The sequence below is a fragment of the Dunckerocampus dactyliophorus genome, chromosome 16 (genome assembly GCF_027744805.1).
Source record: "Dunckerocampus dactyliophorus isolate RoL2022-P2 chromosome 16, RoL_Ddac_1.1, whole genome shotgun sequence".
Lineage (NCBI taxonomy): Eukaryota > Metazoa > Chordata > Actinopteri > Syngnathiformes > Syngnathidae > Dunckerocampus > Dunckerocampus dactyliophorus.
The window spans coordinates 5,748,521-5,766,127 of record NC_072834.1 but is presented as its reverse complement, the minus strand read 5'-3'; the positions used below and the strand labels follow the sequence as shown (position 1 = coordinate 5,766,127).

General features: G+C 43.6%; 3 protein-coding genes across 6 annotated transcripts in view; 2 read left to right on the top strand and 1 right to left on the bottom strand.

The window, feature by feature from the left end:
* wwc1 (WW and C2 domain containing 1) overlaps positions 1-4,309 on the top strand; it is a 31,651-nt gene extending 27,342 nt beyond the window's left edge. The window contains exons 19-21 of the mRNA XM_054755486.1: positions 254-484; positions 570-688; positions 915-4,309. Of these exons, the coding sequence (XP_054611461.1) occupies positions 254-484; positions 570-688; positions 915-981 (417 nt within the window). The 3' untranslated portion in view covers positions 982-4,309. The remainder of the gene's footprint in view (positions 1-253; positions 485-569; positions 689-914) is intronic.
* A 302-nt stretch (positions 4,310-4,611) lies between these two features.
* rars1 (arginyl-tRNA synthetase 1) lies at positions 4,612-14,896 on the top strand. The gene is made up of 15 exons (XM_054756131.1): positions 4,612-4,765; positions 5,809-5,943; positions 6,234-6,422; positions 6,513-6,621; positions 7,547-7,647; positions 7,718-7,839; positions 7,921-8,041; positions 8,128-8,257; positions 9,736-9,840; positions 10,036-10,214; positions 10,305-10,414; positions 11,999-12,104; positions 13,914-14,086; positions 14,175-14,422; positions 14,721-14,896. The coding sequence occupies exons 1-15, from the start codon at positions 4,718-4,720 to the stop codon at positions 14,828-14,830; spliced, it is 1,986 nt and encodes a 661-aa protein (XP_054612106.1). The 5' UTR covers positions 4,612-4,717; the 3' UTR covers positions 14,831-14,896.
* Positions 8,858-17,607, bottom strand: part of si:dkeyp-23e4.3 (rho GTPase-activating protein 7) — a 53,575-nt gene continuing 44,825 nt past the window's right edge. For 2 of the 4 annotated variants that reach the window (XM_054756126.1, XM_054756128.1), the window contains exon 17: positions 8,860-16,964. In XM_054756126.1, coding sequence (XP_054612101.1) covers positions 16,856-16,964 — 109 coding nt within the window. In that variant the 3' untranslated portion in view covers positions 8,860-16,855. Of the gene's footprint in view, positions 16,965-17,607 lie in introns of all 4 variants that reach the window. The other 2 variants (XM_054756130.1, XM_054756129.1) reach the window with 2 other exon arrangements.

The following is a 17,607-nucleotide window of genomic DNA, read 5'->3' as shown; positions in this document are numbered from 1 at the left end:
GGAGAAGGCCCCGGGGCAGACCTAGGACTCGCTGGAGGGATTATGTCTCACAGCTGGCCTGGGAACACCTTGGTGTCCTCTCGGTGGAGCTGGAGGAGGTGGCTGGGGGACCGGGAAGTCTGGCTTCCCTCCTGAGACTGCTGCCCCTGAAGCCCGGACCCGGATAAGCGGAGGAAAATGGATGGATGGATGGATGGATGGAAAATCATCCAGTCATGCAGTCAATCATCCAATTATGGTGTCTCTCCCGCAGCCTCCCGTGCAGGTCAAAGGTCTGGACGGCCTCCTGCGCACCTCCCTGGACCTGGAGTTAGACTTACAGGTGTCCCGGACCCGACAGGCCCGGCTCGCTCAGGAGCTGCAGGTTCTGAGAGAGCTAAAAACGCAGCTGGAGACGGCGAGGCAGCAGGGCCAACGTGAGCTGCCTGCCTGGGTCCGAGAGGATGAGCGCTTCCGCCTCCTCCTAAAACACGCGGAGAAACAGGTGGGCGTCTTTCTGCTGTCAGCCACCAGAGGGCGCCGCACTGTGGACTCACACAGTAACTGGGCTGTGCTGCTGTGTTGTGCAGACTCACGAGGAGCAGCTGCAGGAGAAGAGGGTGGAAAAGATGATGAGGGCGGCTGCAAAGGACGTCCACAAGATAAGAGGCCAGAGCCGCAAGGAAGTGCCTGAGGTCCAGACCTTCAGGTGGGAGGAGGCTTCAATTTGATTTGAGTGAATGAATTCAAAGGAGACATGATGGAGGAAAGAAAAATGAATAACGATTGATGAGAGCATCGAAGCACGTAGACTATACACACATCCAGCATGTCATGTGACCTATCCTTCCATCATTTCACCACTTTTCCTCACATTTTCATACATTTTGGGTGAAGTACAATCTCTCTTTTTTCTTTTTTTTCCCCACTTTCAGGGAGAAGATGGCCTTCTTCACGCGAGCAAAGACCACCATCCCCAACCTGCCGGCTGACGACGTCTAGACAGTCAACATTTCAAATGAAAGAGAGTCTTAAAATGCGCCGCCTCCTCACTAATGAAGTCAAGCTTTTAGCGGTAATATGAAGAATGTTTTTTAAAAATATACCTTAGATGGAAAAAAAAAAAAAAAGTGACCACTCAGCATTTGTGGATAGCTTTTTTTTTGTAATATTAGTGACGGCACTGCTCCATTTTTCTTTTATTGTACTAACAGACATTTAAAATCATTCCAGCACAAAGATTGGAAGTAATGGTAGCACAAACAACGGTACTGAAGCAACAAAAGCTGCTTATGCTGTTCATCAGTAGAATACATCTAAAAAATGCTTTTATTTTCCTGTTTTGTTTTTTTCTTTCTTCAAAATTGAAAAGTATGCTGCAAGCAAAGCACTCCACATGTTGGGGAATCTCGTTTAAAACCTTTTAAATCTACTCTTAATGTTCACTACTAGGGGTGTCCCGATAAGACCTTCACTTCCCATCCCATTCCGATATTGCAGCCTTGATTGCCGGCTGATATCGATCAGATATCAGCATCGATCATACATACTTTACTTGTTTAGTAGCGTGGAATGTTAAAAAAGGCTTGATCAAGTGATATTACTCAGAGAATGATAGTCAGCAGTAGGAATGAGAAGAAAGTGACCCATTTACTTACTTGTCGTGAGGCTCGACATGCTCAATGAAGCTTTTAACCGGACATTACTCACCACCGTTAAGGGCTGCCTTTTTTCTAATGCAGCCAGTGACTTTTTGCTGTCTTGTCGGAGTTTCTCACACTTTGCAAATGTGTCAAACAGCGGTGGATGTTTCAGGAAGCCGTGGCTTTCAAATGCACGATGAAGTTGGTTGTATTAAACTTCCCTAGTTCTGTGCCTCCACGGGAAATTGGTGCATGACAAGTCCGACTCCTTGCTAAACACGCTAGCACACGCTGTTGTTGTGATCACGTGGGTTCTGCATGCAGAATGTAAGGGCTGCTGCTGGATAGAAGTGCTGGAATGGACTGCTTGTACTGGAGTGCCAGTAACGGAGATTTTAGTTGCGGGCCGAAACAAGCTGATGCTGCTTTTTTGGCGGATATCAGACCGATATCTGATGTCAATATCTGAATGGGACACCCTTATTCACTGCGATGCATTGCGTTGTTATTATTGACTCCAGTACACCTGCTGTTACCACGAGTGACCACAGATGGCACTAGAGTCACAGCTGCGTAATATTCAGTCACATGTTCATCACAAGTATCAGAAAATTGGTTTTAATTAGGGATGTCCGATAATATCGGCCCGATATTGGCATAAAAATATTATATCGTTATCTGGGTTTTTCCCAATAATGAAAACCCTTTTTTTTTTTTTTTTATACTGCATGGATGGACATTTTATCGTTCACATGGCCAGGATGATACCACAGTCTTGACTTTCTTGCCAGCTCGTCCATCTCGCTCTGTACTGAATTCACGTCTCCCGTGGTAATAGAAAGTACCGAAAGCTTGAATCTCCACTTCCTCGCTAGCCGCTTGACTTTCATCTTATCCTCGGCTCTGCCGACTCAATATCAATGTGTAGACGGGGAATCACACCGATGCGGGACTTCGCTCTCGTGGCGCGTTAAAATGTGCTTGAATGAACAAAGAGAGCTGCTTGAATTCCACAACAGGAGGTATGTGATGGTACACATATTGCTAATTGAGTTGCACAATATCGGGGGTGGGGAGAAGAAGTAGATAATGAACTTAATCACAAAATAAAACAACCAAAACAAGACATGAGAGATAAGAAAAATAAGAAAATAGAATAAGAATAAATAAATAAAATATGGAACAGATCTCGTCAAATTTGTAGTGCAATAATACATTATAAATCATAACAATAATACATAATTAGGTAATAAGTCCAGGCCTTCCACAGGATGTATAGGATGGTACACTTACTGTATCAGTATTGGGTGATATCAGAAATTTGAGGGTTTGATAATATCGGCAAAAAAGCCAATATTGGACATCCCTAGTTTTAATGTTAAAAAACAAACAAACATATCAGGTTGATTGTATTCTATCAACAGCACAGATGGTCGTAATCACGATTAGCTGGACGCAGTTATGTTTTTTTTACCCCTTTTCTTTACGCTCGCCCACTCTCAGGTAGGAAATTAGTTCATTAGTCTGCACTTTAATAGAAAAAATTAATCCAGAAGCTGTATGACGTCACGCGGGAATGATTCATTTTCAAAGCAAAGACAACCACAAAAATCGTATTTTTATGTCACTGTGAACGTCTTGATTGTATCCTAACTTTTAAAACCAGCAGCATCTCGCTTTTCATTCTCATCGGCTGCATGAAGCGTCCCTCTTTTAACTGGATCCTGAAGTTAGTTCCCCAGCAGGGCCAATAATAATCAATTGGTTGCAATGTACATATCATGAAAAGGAGGAAATCATCTGTCCACAAGTGTCTTTTTGCTGAACTCTTTCTAAACTGTCTCCTGATGGTGGACAATAGATAGAATGAAGTTATTTCTTCACCGTTTTAACAAGGTTCTGCTGGTGCTTTATGTGATTTGAAAACACGGACGTCATCCATTCCATTCACGCCATTCCACAAGTTTCCATGTTATTTTATTTTCTGTGGCTGAAGAGCGTCTTCTCGTATTTTAGTTTGTTTGTTAATCAAAAAGCTGGAATTGTTCTCTTCTCCCATCAAAGCTGGAAATGTTTGCATTATTTTTACTCAATGTGAACACTTTAAGAATCTGTTTTGTGTGTGTGGGTGTGTGTGTGTGTGTGTGTGCGTGTATAGCGCAAGTAGTGTGTGGAAATATTTTGTCATTATTGACACATTAAAAAAAGAAAATCAACTGTGACAACATCCGGATGAAGGCATGTAAGTTTTTAACTACACTGAATGTTGGAGAAAACAATGAAAAGCATGCTGATATGTTACAAATTTTGTCATTTAGTTATACTTTTTTTGTTGGTTTTTTTTTTTTAGTACCTCTTTTTTTCCCCCTTTGGAAGTTTTGTCCCAATGAATTTGTTTGTATTAAGGCTGTGATGATTATGGATGTGTGTGTGTGCGTGTGTGGATGAGGAAAAAACCAGCATGTATTTATTGCACTTTGTGATTTGGGTGTGCTTTTCCTGTTTATTTCTCCCCCTCCTCATTTCTTTTCTTTTTATCGTCAAAGAGTCCCGAAAAAGCTGTGAATTTTATTCTCAGACACTGTACTGTCGACCAGAGTTGTAAATATTTCACCAGCACACGACGAGAAAAAAAACACACAATATGTTTTGTAGTTTCACAACAAATAAAAAAAGGTTACCTTTTATGGTGTTGTTTCGTCGTCATTTATTTCCATTACTTTTTTCTGTACTGTCTAAAATGTAATTTATAATTATATACTTAGAGAAAAATGTTTATTGTATTATATATTTTTATTTCTACATATAATGTGTTTTATGTAAATATTTAATTACACAATAGCTGTTTGACAACTATTTTTTAACGCTCATCAGCAGCCTGCAATACCACTACTGTCCCTTAGGTGGAGACAAGTGCATTCCAGGTCCACTTGGCAGGCGCCAGCCAGCAGCGAGTAAGAGAATTTGCTTCGCCTTACCGGAAGTGATCATAAAAAAGTTGCTAACTGCTTCCTGCTCTTAGTTTTGTTTCATCAGCCACGTTCATTGAACAGCGCAATTCACTCACTGGAGTTTCTGTCCCACGGTGCTTTGAAATGATGGGAGACTGTGTGACAGAGTACTCAGTGCGGCTGCAGGAGCAGGTGAGGAACCGCTAGCAGACGGAAGTAGCCACATTTCAAACTGAACTGGAGTGTCTAACGTGTTGACAAATGACAACTGAGTAGCTCCGAACAGATTCGACTGAAACAAGAATACTTCTTTGTGAAATATTTTAATGTTGATTTTTGTACTCTCCTTTATACAACTCGAACTAGTTTTTATCACTCTCAAATTCGGCATTATTAAAAAAAAGTACTCGTATGGTACGAAAATGCACTGTGGTTTGATATGCCACTGGCTCAAGCCACACAGTGACAGTGAGCCCTTTTCAGACTGCACATTCGCGACTTGTCATACGGTTTGTAAACTATTACTTAGTTTTTTGCATCTAATTCCTACGCCGAATTTCCTCTTATACATTTTCTTTGAATGGGTTTTCACTGACGCTGCGCAAAATAGCGTGAATTTATTTAAAGTAGCGCCACTTTTTGAAATGGCTGATTATTTAAAAGGAGTTTTGTAATAAGATCGCCGTTTACGGACAAATGTGCATCATTGTGAGTAATTATCTCATACATGAACATGATGGCGTAATTTAATATTAAATGTTAATTAGACAGCGTACATTTAAGTCTGCTTAAAAATGTTAAAATATGTTCGTGTTGACTGTTGGAGTTTGGTGACTTCTAGCGGTCAAGGAGATAATTCTGCAAACTAGAAACTGTTGTGGCCTGTACAGTATGTGGAGATACTCGGTGAAATATTTAATTATTAAAAGTTTTAGGTAATTCGGGTGAACTTAGTGGTTTTAATGACATTATTACATGGTTAAATTAGGCTTTTAGTTTCATTGTGGTGTACTCACGGTCAATAAAACTATTGAGAATGTGATTTATGATCAGATTGCTTCCTGCTGCAGCAAACACACTGCAATATACATTTATGATAGCTCCTTCTCAGACATTTTTGGATGAATAAGCAGTCATTTGCAGTTTAATTCCCAGTCAATGTATTTCTACTCATCAACATGCGCCTTTTTCCCCCTCCTTCCCTTGTAAAGTATATATTTTGTGTTGTTTTCCAGGAGCGAGAGATCCAGAGTCTCTCCGCAGAGATCGAGTGTCTAAAGAACCCCCAGAAGTTGAATCCATCTTCACGTCTGGATGACCTGCGAGAGGAGAACGCCAGGCTCAGGTATCGTCTCAACATCCTCAAGAGGGTGAGTGTGTCCAGCAAGGTGTCAAATCATAAAAAAACGGACAGTAATCATTTTGTTTTATTATTGTTATTGGAATACTTTCAGTAAATGAAAAAATACATGATTTCAACTTTAAATTAAACTTTTAAATGAAATTTAAAGCTATAGATATTACAGATGTACATAAATATAAACGTTATATTGAATAAGAAATACGTATTACATTTAAATGGCAAAAAAAATATGACGAAGGGACACCAAAGTGTCAAATTTAGTATTGAGTGTAATTGCATGACTTTTTGTATCCTCAGAGTCTTCAGGAGGAGACCCCTTACGACGGGACCTCCATGATAAACATCAACCAGCAGCTCCAGGAGATTTTCGGCGCCGCCATTCGAGCTTCGTGCCCGGAACTGGACAGCCCACCACTGGCCGTCACACCCAATCAGCAGGCCAAGTTTGGGGACTACCAGTGCAACAGCGCAATGGCCATGGCCCAGGTTGAGGATTTGAGGACTTCTGTCTGGACTTATTAGCCTCTTCCTAAGATTAAAGATGCAGTATGTAACAGCTGTACCTGACTGCTTCAGATGCTGAAAGCTAAAGGCATGAAGGTCAGCCCGAGGGAGATCGCTGAGAAGATTGTTCAGAACCTTCCGGACAACGAACTTATCCAGAAAACCGAAATCGCAGGACCAGGTACAGAAGATCTGGAACAGGCCACACTTTGATGTGATGTTCCTTTCGCTTTGGGTTTTTTGCTAAAGGTCATGTGACATGATGACATGATTTATTGTTTAACGATTAACACCTGCTACTTTTATGACTTCTCTACCCTTAGAACACATCATTATTGAAGCCAGGGGTGTCCAAAGTGCAGCCCGGGCCCATTTGTGAAACACAGCCATTTTTTAAATTGATAGCTCTATGTGTCTGTTAAAGTTCATATTCATGAAAGCGCAAAAAATGGTAGTATGCTAATGTTAGCATGCTAACAACTAGCATGATAGTGCTAAGTGTTCATAGAAGTGTCTACCCATGAAAATGGCTAAAAATGATACTACGTTAATATTAGCATGCTAGCAATGCTAACATGATAATGTTATCATGCTAACACCTAGCATGATAGTGGAAAGTGTTTATATATGTGTATACCCATGAAAATAGCAAAAAATGCTAGTATGTTAACATTAGCATGCTAACACCTAGCATGATAGCACAGTGTACCGGGATGCTTAAATGTTCCGAACAAGTGCTCTGACCATTTTTTTGGTGGATTTATATGTACAAATGCCGAAAATGGTCCTATGTTACAATGTTAAAGAATCTTTTTAAAAAATTCCTGGATCCAGACGGTGATCCGGATCGCCCCCAAAATCTTCCAAATCCAATTTCCCACAATTCCTGAAAATTTAATTTGAACACAGACAAACAAACAGATAAACGCAGGCGAATACATGATGTAATGGTATTCAGCATGCGACCCTCAGAGGAAAAAGTTTGGACGCCCTTGATTTCTAAGCGTTGTTTGAGGGTCCACACTACCTGCAGTTCGGTACTTTGGCCACTGGTGTCGCCAAACCTCACATCAAAGTGTGTGCCCTGTCTCTCTGTGCTTCTCCAGGCTTCATCAACATCCACCTGAAGAAAGCTTTTGTGTCCAAACTGTTAAGCAACCTGCTGGTCAACGGTGTGCAGCCGCCCCCACTGGCCTTCAGGAAGAGGGTAGGCCACTCCCTTAGCCTCCATCCTAACCTGTCGACCCACATCAACCCGTGTGTGTGTGTGTGTTCAGGTGGTGGTGGATTTTTCGTCTCCTAACATCGCCAAAGAGATGCACGTAGGTCACCTGCGCTCCACCATCATCGGGGAGAGCATGTGTCGACTGTTTGAGTTTCTGGGCTACGACGTGGTCAGGTGGGCGTCCCGTCAAAACTGTGGACACAAGCCCCAGTTACAGCCCTGTTAGAAAGACCTTACGTGGTGTCGTCTTCTCAGGTTGAACCACGTAGGAGATTGGGGAACCCAGTTTGGCATGCTCATTGCACATCTCCAGGATAAATTCCCAAACTACCTGACGGTGTCGCCGCCCATCGGGGACCTGCAGGCCTTCTACAAAGTGAGTCCTTGCTTTTTTTGATTATATTAAAAAAACAACAACAAAGTTGTCACCGTGGTCAACAACATAGCTTTCTCTTTCTTTAGGAGTCAAAGAAGCGTTTTGATGAGGAGGAGGACTTCAAGAAGCGAGCATATCAGTGTGTGGTCAGGCTGCAGAGCAAAGAAGCAGACTTCATCAAAGCCTGGAACCTCATCTGTGACGTCTCCAGGAAAGGTAATGTTGGCTTTTTGTGTGAGGACACCATAGACCAGAATGCAGTGCTGATTATGTTTTAACTAGAAATAACAATCACTTTTAGTGTTAGCATTTCCCATGATTGAAAGTATTGAGGCAAAATAGAATGCAATGCTTGGCTACAACCAGCAGAGGCGCTGTTCAGTCTCAACTGTCACCACAGGTGTCCTCCTCCAGGCACCACTATCCTGATCCATACAGCATTGGCCCACAAACAGTCATTGAGAACATTAAAAAAAATGTACAAAAATGACAAACAGTGCCATCGTTCCACTCTTTTTAAATTGTAGTTTTAGAGTTTTATTTTTATTTTTTGAGCTGTAACACTACGGATTGTCCAGTTGAAACATTGACAAAACAGGGAATTCGTAAATAGTAAAACTTGTAGTTGCCACATTTATGAGGAATTATGACAGATGCCTTGTTTTTTCTGCAAAACAAATCATGTAATTAAGTGGAATAAATGCAGTGTTTCCTTGCTCACCTTTCATGGATTCGCTGTTTCGCTGAATTTTTCTTAGCGCTTTTTTTTTTTTTTTTTTTTTTTTTTTTCTTTTTTACAGAGTATGAACTATTACAGGCCCTTTTAAGAAGAATTGCATTGTGGGAAGTTGAGTGTCTCTCTTCCCTCTCTTGTCCATCTGCACCGCCGATTGTTTTCTCCGTCCTGATTGGCTGTAGACCATTGTCAATCAGTCTCCTTCGTGCCGCCCTGCTAGCTCGCTTGCTATCTTGTAAATTAATCTTCAGTTCAAAGGAGGAGGACTGCAGCAGAAGGATTACTGCTGCCATCCCCCAGGACACCATCCGTAGTATCATTAGGAGCATGCCCCGACGTTGTCAGGCATGCGTACAAGCACGTGGGGGCCACACAAACTACTGAGAATCATTTTGAGTTGCTACAATGACATTTTGGCAAAATGGACCAGTCTGCTGCATCATTTTTTCACTTCCATTTTTGGGGTGTCTTTGATTTCCCCCCTCTATAGGGTGATCATTTTCATTTCTATCAAATTATGTGGCATCATTTTGTTACTAATACATCACCCACTTATTATCAGGAAAGATCATTTTTCCCCCAGTTTAGATCTGATGTGTTTTCCAAGTGTTCCTTTAATTTTTTTGAGCAGTGTGTATATATATATATATATATATATATATTAATAATATTGCTGTCTATTGCAGCAGTGCAGCATTATTCATTATTTACTTTTTCACTTTGATTGTGATGTTAATTGTAATGGTGGCACAATATGGCCGTTACTCTACCTTTACTGCCGTTATTGTCGGTTGTTATTGTAGATTATTTTACATGTTTGCTACAGTCAACGGAGAGCTATTGACCTGATCAAGTTGGGGTTTTTTCGCCTTTCATTTTGACTCTGGCTGTTTGTAATGTGGCGTGTGTGTGTGTGTGTGTGTGTGTGTGTGTGTGTGTGTGTGTGTGTGTGTTTTAGAGTTCCAGAAGGTTTACGACTGCCTGGATGTACACATCACAGAGAGAGGGGAGTCTTACTACCAGGACTTGATGACGGCGGTGGTGAAGGAGTTTGAGGAGAAAGGTGAGTGCATCTAATTGCTCCTTCAGTAAATGTGCATTGTCATGATAAGGCCACTAGGGGGCAATGTTGCATCATTCATTTCTAACCCTCTTTTTCTGTTCATCTTTGTATCTCCTGCTGGTGTTCCTCACTCATTAATCCACTTCATCACGCTTTTTCTGTCTTAATGTGACCTTCCTGTCGTCCTCCCAACAGGCCTGACCCAGATGGACGAGGGTCGCAAGATTGTTTTTGCCCCAGGTCAGTCTATCCCACTCACTGTTGTCAAGTCGGACGGCGGCTACACCTACGACACGTCGGACCTCGCCGCCATACGCCAGCGCATCTTCGACGAGAAGGCCGACATCATCATCTATGTGACGGACAGCGGGCAGGTGGGTGGACGAAGGAGGTTACATAGGACGGGGGAATGATTGGTGACATTTTGCGTATGCTGTGTGATTGTTTTTGTTTTTTTTCTACAGGCCACACACTTCCAGGTGGTGTTTGCTGCCGCCAGGATGATCGGCTGGTATGACCCCCAGGTGACCCGGGTGGAGCATGCAGGCTTTGGAGTGGTGCTGGGAGAAGACAAGTAAGACTGTACACCAGACTTTGGTTCCTACATGCTAACAGTCAGAGTTTAGGGGCCTAAATGCTAATATGCTACAGCAACAGTTCAACTCATTAAACCAGGGGCCATTTGTGTCCCGCAGCAGTTTTTTTTTTTTTTTATTGGCCCCTGGCCCCTAGCACATCCTAAAAACAAAAAAACCCTGCAAAAAAGGGAAAAAAGCCACAGTAATTTTAGTAGAATAAAATCATAATATTAACTCATTCAATACCAAAGACATATTTATCCGTTTGTATAAACCCGAACACTCGATCCCAAAGACGTATTTATACATCTTATACATTTTTTTGCGCGAGAGGCATAAAGAGGTGATGACTGCACAGCAAAAGATGTCACTTTTAAAGCGGTTTTAAGCCACAACACCGGCCACAAGGTGGCAGAAGTGCATTTGATAAAAGCTCGGTATGCGTCTTTTGCATACAAAAACACACTCGACAGCAAGGAGGAAGTGGAAGAGCGTGGCGGAGTGCAGCGTGCAGAAGGTTGTAGGGAAATTTTAGCGAGTGCACACAACCCTTTTTTGTGTTATGTTGTGGTATGGTTGTTGAGATATTTGAGCTGTCACACAAGCAAAAAAATGTGCCAAAGTGAATATCTTTTCACAAAAAGCTGTTTTTCTCCCCTTTCTTGCCGGGAACTGATACTTTACCTCTGTTCTACTGTTGATTACTAAAGAACAGAAAAAGGTAGAAACTGACTTTTTTTCTGATGAAAGGCGGCAGTCTAATCTGTCTTTTGGTAGGTTCCATGTTGATATCGCCATAGAACGCAATATTCTCTGTGCCTTGAAAGATCAGTCAAAATCGTCTAAAATGGCCGATACCGAAGGGGTTGTCTTTTGGAGAAATGTCTGACCACACCGTGTAGGGGCAAAAATGCTATAACGCTAACTTAAACATTTAAACAGTTTTTGGACATAGCACAGCTAATTAAAGTCCACCACGAGTCAGCGTCTGTTTTTTGCATGAAGCTGCTCGATGCCAACAGGCTAATGACAAGAGAGGGACTGTGATCACGTCCAGCCTGATATCAGTGCTTTGTCCATGTGTTATTAAAGTCCTCTCACTGCGAGCACTCATTACTATGCAGCTGACTGCATGCGCTATCATTTTGGACTGTCCCGCTGCAGTTATTTCTCCATCAAGCATCCAGAGAGGACGAGGCTGGGTCAGGCTCGGGTGGGTGGGTCGTGTTGTTTTGATGCTACGCCTTACAGAGGCCATAACTAAAGTGCTGCTAAACGGCTCCATGGTAACCCGGGGGGGGGGCGTAAATTGGCCCAGCGAGGTCTGCTCCGCTCCAAACTCTTTATTAGAAATTCATCACAGTGTTTTCATAATGTCCATACGATAAGATAAGATACTTTATTAATAATAATAACCCTGCAACTGAAAGGATGGGAGATTATTGATTGCGTGATTTTGTTTGCCTGACATCTTAATTGAGTCGTTTGTCGTCTTGAAGGTTATTGGAAGTGATGTCTCTTTTGGGACAACCTGTTAGCACTTGTCTTGCCTTCTTCAACACTCTGTTTCACTCGCTCAGGAAGAAGTTTAAGACTCGTTCCGGGGACACGGTGAGGCTAATGGACCTGCTGGAGGAGGGACTGAAGAGATCCATGGACAAACTTAAGGAGAAGGAGCGAGACAAGGTAAGAAAGTCTCCGTTTGGTGCCTAAAAGGGACTGTAAAGATGAAAACCGGAAGTAAGCAGGGAAAGAGCGTATTTCTGAAGCCTTGCACTGATGACAAGATGGATGGAACATGACTAGTGAGGTTAGCCGTGCTGGTGAAGATGGCTCGCCAGCCTCACTACTTTGGTATCTTCAGAGACTTGAGAGGCTGCACTTATTTGAACTGCGGTTGGTTTGAATAAAAACAGCTTTGACCTCAGGGGTTATCCATGTGGAAACGTTTTCAGGTCAAATCTGCCACACGGAAACGGCATTGTGGATGTCCTGAAACGGTATTTTTTCAAAACGGCTTTCAGCGTGGGGAAAATCCAAAAAATGGAGGCAGACTGGAGTTCCCTGCTCGTGAGCAGAGAGCAGTTCATTGCTGGAAAGTGGATGGAGTGAGGTGAGGTTCTCTGAGGCTGGTGACGTTAGTCAAGAAATCTTCACAGCTGTGGTGTCTTCAAGGTTTTGTGGAGAGGATTTGCTCGGAACCTCAGCTACCGTAGCATTCTGCTCTTCTTTTACCGTAAATTTCGATGTATAAGCCACACATGTCCACGTCATAAAATGGCATATCGTGGTGCGCACCAGTCCGTGAGGACCAGGCAGCTCTTTATTTGATAGGAGCCAATCATGAGCTGTGAAAAACTCAAGAAGAGCTTGTCAACCCGTTGGAAATCGCAGGCGGTCGTTACTCAATATAACAGTCTGACCTCACGGTGTCATCTCGCAAAGGACACTGAACTCATCATACAGCAACTTAACACTCAAAAGGTATACCTAATAAATATGCAAACATGTACCAATACGAGTTTACAATTTAAAAAAACAACTCTTTTTCAAAGTTTTCACACAATGCATTTCGTCTGAGAAAAGAATTTCACTGGAGGACAAGCGGCATAGAAAATGAATGGATGGTGCTGCAATGTTGCCTCTGTCCACCGGAGGGAGCCAGAGGAGCCCAGACGGAGGCTGATGTCATTGCAGCGCCCCGCCAGGCACCAATGAATGCGTTGCTCAGACGCAATGCAATGCAACTTAATAATAGTTGTTTTTTTTCCATTTTAACCTCATATTGGTACATGTTTGTATATTTCTCAGGAGTGTTAAGTTGAGTTTAGTGTTCTTTGTAAGATGACACTGTGAGTCAAACTGTTATATTTCCAGTGGGTTGACCAACTCGTTGTGGGTGCACTGATAGCTCGTGATTGGCTCCTGCCAAAGAAAGCTCTACCGTTTCCTCACTGACTCGCGAGCGACACAGCATTGAAACAATTAGTAGTAGTTCTGAAGTAAAGGAGATGTCAAAGTTGAAGACAAAAGTAGCGGCTTATACACCGGAAATGACCATCGTTTAAACGAGGCAGTGGAATTGTCGAGTTCGTTCTTGTTCATTCAGTCAGATATTGCACATCAGTCGGGTTCGTGCTCTGACCTCCTCTGTGGTCCCCGAGGCGCTGCTTGTTCTGTCTGTGCACTCCAGCTGTTGTTTAGCCGACAAAACAAAGGGAAGTCGACCGGTGGAGAGCGTGTCTGGAACGCACTGTGACTTCCAGTTGAACTGTTAACAAGCTGAGAAAAGTTGTGCTGGGTAAAAGCGGTGCCAACAGCGTGGCCCGTCTGGGTCGGTGCCCGCTCCTACCATCTGCTTACCCGCCACCCCACCGCCTCATTAAAACCAGCCTCGGCCTCTGTGAACTTGCCAGACTTTTGTTGGTGTTTGTACTGTTTTTTTTCTCCCTCACTTTTGTGGAGCGTGAGTCGAGCCTTATTGATTCTTCGCAGGTTCTGACGCCAGAGGAGCTGACGAGAGCTCAGAGGTCGGTTGCGTTCGGATGCATCAAGTACGCCGACCTCTCTCACAACCGCATCAACGACTACATCTTCTCCTTTGACAAGATGCTGGATGACCGCGGCAACACGGCGGCATACCTCCTCTACGCCTTCACTCGCATCAGGTTAGCCCTGACCCTTTTTTTTTTTTTTTTTGGTCATAGGCCCCTCGCAGCGGGATGTGACATCTGTACGATTTGCATTATTTTGCAGGTCCATCGCCCGCTTAGCCAACATCGACGAGGCCACGCTGAGGAAAGCGGCCCAGACCACCGAGGTCCTCCTGGACCACGAGAAGGAGTGGAAGCTGGGCAAGTGCATCCTTCGCTTTCCGGAGATCCTGCAGAAGATCCTGGACGACCTGCTGCTGCACACGCTCTGCGACTACCTCTATGAGCTGGCCACCACCTTCACCGAGTTCTACGACAGCTGCTACTGCGTGGAGAAGGACCGGCAGACGGGTACAAGGATCAGAGCTAGAAACTCAGAGAAATTGTTGTGGAAAACACAGCAGCCTTGGCACAAAACTCTAGCTCCTATTAGCAATTCATCCCTGCCACGCACTGGAGTGTTAGCACTTCAGGCTTAGAGCTGTTTAATTATGCTAATTCTCTATTAGCACTGCAAGCTAATGTACTAGCAACTCCAGGGGGTGAGTTTTATCTGCTCTGGTGTGTTTTCCTCCTTTTCCAAATGATAGATATCGCAATTGAAGTACAATTGGATTATATTCATACTTACATGAAAGTTTGTTCTCAGGTGAGGTGGTGAAGGTCAACATGTGGAGGATGCTGCTCTGCGATGCAACGGCAGCCATCATGGCCAAAGGTTTTGACATCTTGGGCATCACCCCCGTCCAGAGGATGTGAGTTCACGGCAAGCCCCGCTACACATCCTATTTTGGACATTTAATTAAAAAGCTCTAATGAAACAAGCCCGCCCCGCCTCCTTTTGAAGACTTTTTTTTTTTTTTTACTTGCCTAGTTAGCTGTTTAGCTTTATCAGTTAGCATCAGGTTCCAAACACGTCACAACTTGCCCTCACATGGTGCTCCACTAGTACCAAACCAATGTCAAGTCCGTCTTTACCCAGCAGGTGGCTTTGCGCACGTCAATATAAAACTTGTATAACTTTGAGAGTCAGTACGAGTCAGTACAAGCATAACAGCTACACTAGATATCTTAAAGTTCTTCACGGAAATATCAACAAGTGACACTTGCATGACAGCATGCAAATATTAGCATGAATCGCTGGGACGGTGTTGGTGTTAATTGAAGTATCGTCACGTTTCCCTTGAAATATTAACACGCACGTTAATGTTAGCATAGATAGCTGGAATAAAAACATTTATATAAATGCATTAATGGACAATAAGAACACCAAGAACAAACAAGCAAACATAAATAAGATCTTACTTTGTCAGCATAAAGTGGGCCTTACATCCCAACAGACACGGGCTCTGCAATTTTGGGGAAATTTGTTTGCCGTGGCTTTTAGATGGTGAGTGTGGCGTGTGACTCGTGCATGCTAGGTGTGCTGCCGTGGCCGCACTCCTCCTCTGACTTGCCCTTGCCACCTGGCTGCGTGCAAGGTTTCCTTGCGTGCTGTCTGTGGGTTTGAAAATCCGTGCGGGCCGCGTGCGTGTCTCCTGCGGTTTTCCCCATTTTTGCACGTAGCAGCACGTATGTCGGGATTGTGCAGGTAATTAGCGGTAGTTGGCACAGTGGCAGGAATGTGACGTAGAAGCCCGTCAAACATAACTAAAAAGCTAAAAATGCACGCACTAGTTTTGTCATGATTAATGCATTCGGCCTTTGGAGAAGTGGGTTACGACATATTTTTGGCCAAGCCCAAGGGAGCGGTCCAAAATGTCACTTCAAGTTGTTTTAGCTCCAAACTGAAACAATGAACACGTAGCAAGATTTATCAGCAGGTGCCTGTAGGCCTCGTCTATTAATTACTCTTCCTCCAAATCCCGCTTAGACGGGGCTGCGCCGTCCTCACCACACCGAACGGGTTTTTACTCCCCGCGTTGTCAAGTTTTTATCTGAGATTAAATCGTCCAATCTCAGATCAATGGGGAAGATATGGAAATGTATGCAAAGTAGACCCGAGTGAAAAAAGGTGACTTGGTTCATCAATCTGTAGCGGCTCGTCTTCACCCCGTCAAAGAAAACAGGACGCAGATTATCAGAGAAAAACTCTTTAATCAAGTACACTTTGTTGAAAGCCTTGACTTAAATATCTGATATTTGCAGTTGAATTAAATAGAGTGGAAAAATGGTCAATTTTCCGATGCACCTTTTGTATCCGCCGAGGAGATTGTACAAGCGTCCAAAAGCACGCTCATGTTGAATCATTCAGGGAGTATTCGTCGTGTCTCAATCAGCGTCCAAAAGGATTGGCCCTCGAAAGCGCGCCAAGTTTTCTGTCAATCATTTCAAAGACACTTTGGCGCCACCCTGTGGAGAGGTAGATATGGCTACGGTGTCTCCCTCCGCCTCCGGTTTTCTCAGATTTAACCAAAAAATAAATACAAATCCAGACTTCCTTATCCTTGTCCTTAGTTCCTGTATTTGTGTGCGTCCGTGGGCCGTCTGCTTGCTGCTTGCTGCTGCTTTTGGTTTCTTTCATCCTTTACTGTGGGGTTTTTTATGGGTTTTTTTTCATGGAATTGAGCACGTCTCATTGGGGAGACGCTCACCGTCTTTCAAGGCCGCCGACGGGAACAATCTCAAACGGTAGCCAAAGAGGCAAGTAATGTGGGGAAAGATCCCAGCTGTGTGTTGGGGAGTTCCACTTTGGGGGGGTAAAAAAAGTGAAATTCTGCAGTTCAACAAGACAAGGGAGCGTGGAGGGTAATACCTTTTTGATGCGCCCAAAAAACCCTCCAATCAGGCGCTGGTCTCTTTGAGCTCAGCTCTGAAGGAGTCTTGGATCGCCAACAGACCCGCAGCCAGACGATGTCCGCTCACTTTGTGGTGCCACGCTTGTGAGCGCCCCCTGGAGGATGAAAAACAAAAGAATTCACAGTTTCACGACCGTGCTGCAATGCTTTTGAATAGCATACTACCGTATTTCCTCAAATAGGAGCCTCCACTTTAATAGACCCCCCTTCTGTCCGCTTAGAAACGCCACATACGGCTCACGATGACGATAGGGTGAAGTTATCAGTATCTGTTTGAATAAAAAATGTTGTGTATCTCTAATATATATTATTATTATTTCATGTGCTGACCCACTCCGTAAGTCAAGCTAGTGTTTACTGTTCCAAAATTGCATCGTTGCGACCTAAAATGAAATACATTACACGGTTTAAACAAGGCTTTAGTTTCCTGTCATCACCAGCCAGTACAAGAGATTGGTTGACATTTTCATGTTTTCTCCCTCTGGAGGAAATAGGATCGCGTTCACGAGCTCGTGGAGTGAAAATGTTGACCTTAAAGCAGTGGAGTGGATGCCTGCCCCCGAATCACACCACGTTCCTAAGAACGACTGTCCTCGCGAAGACGCTGGAAGATGGCAGACTTGTCAGGGGAGAGAGGAAAGTGAGGAGGAAGCGTCTCCTCCCTTGGGGGAGTTTTTCGCTCTCTTCCTTACAGCATCGCTGCGGCGGAACAGGACTTTGATTTTATCTCTAAAAGCT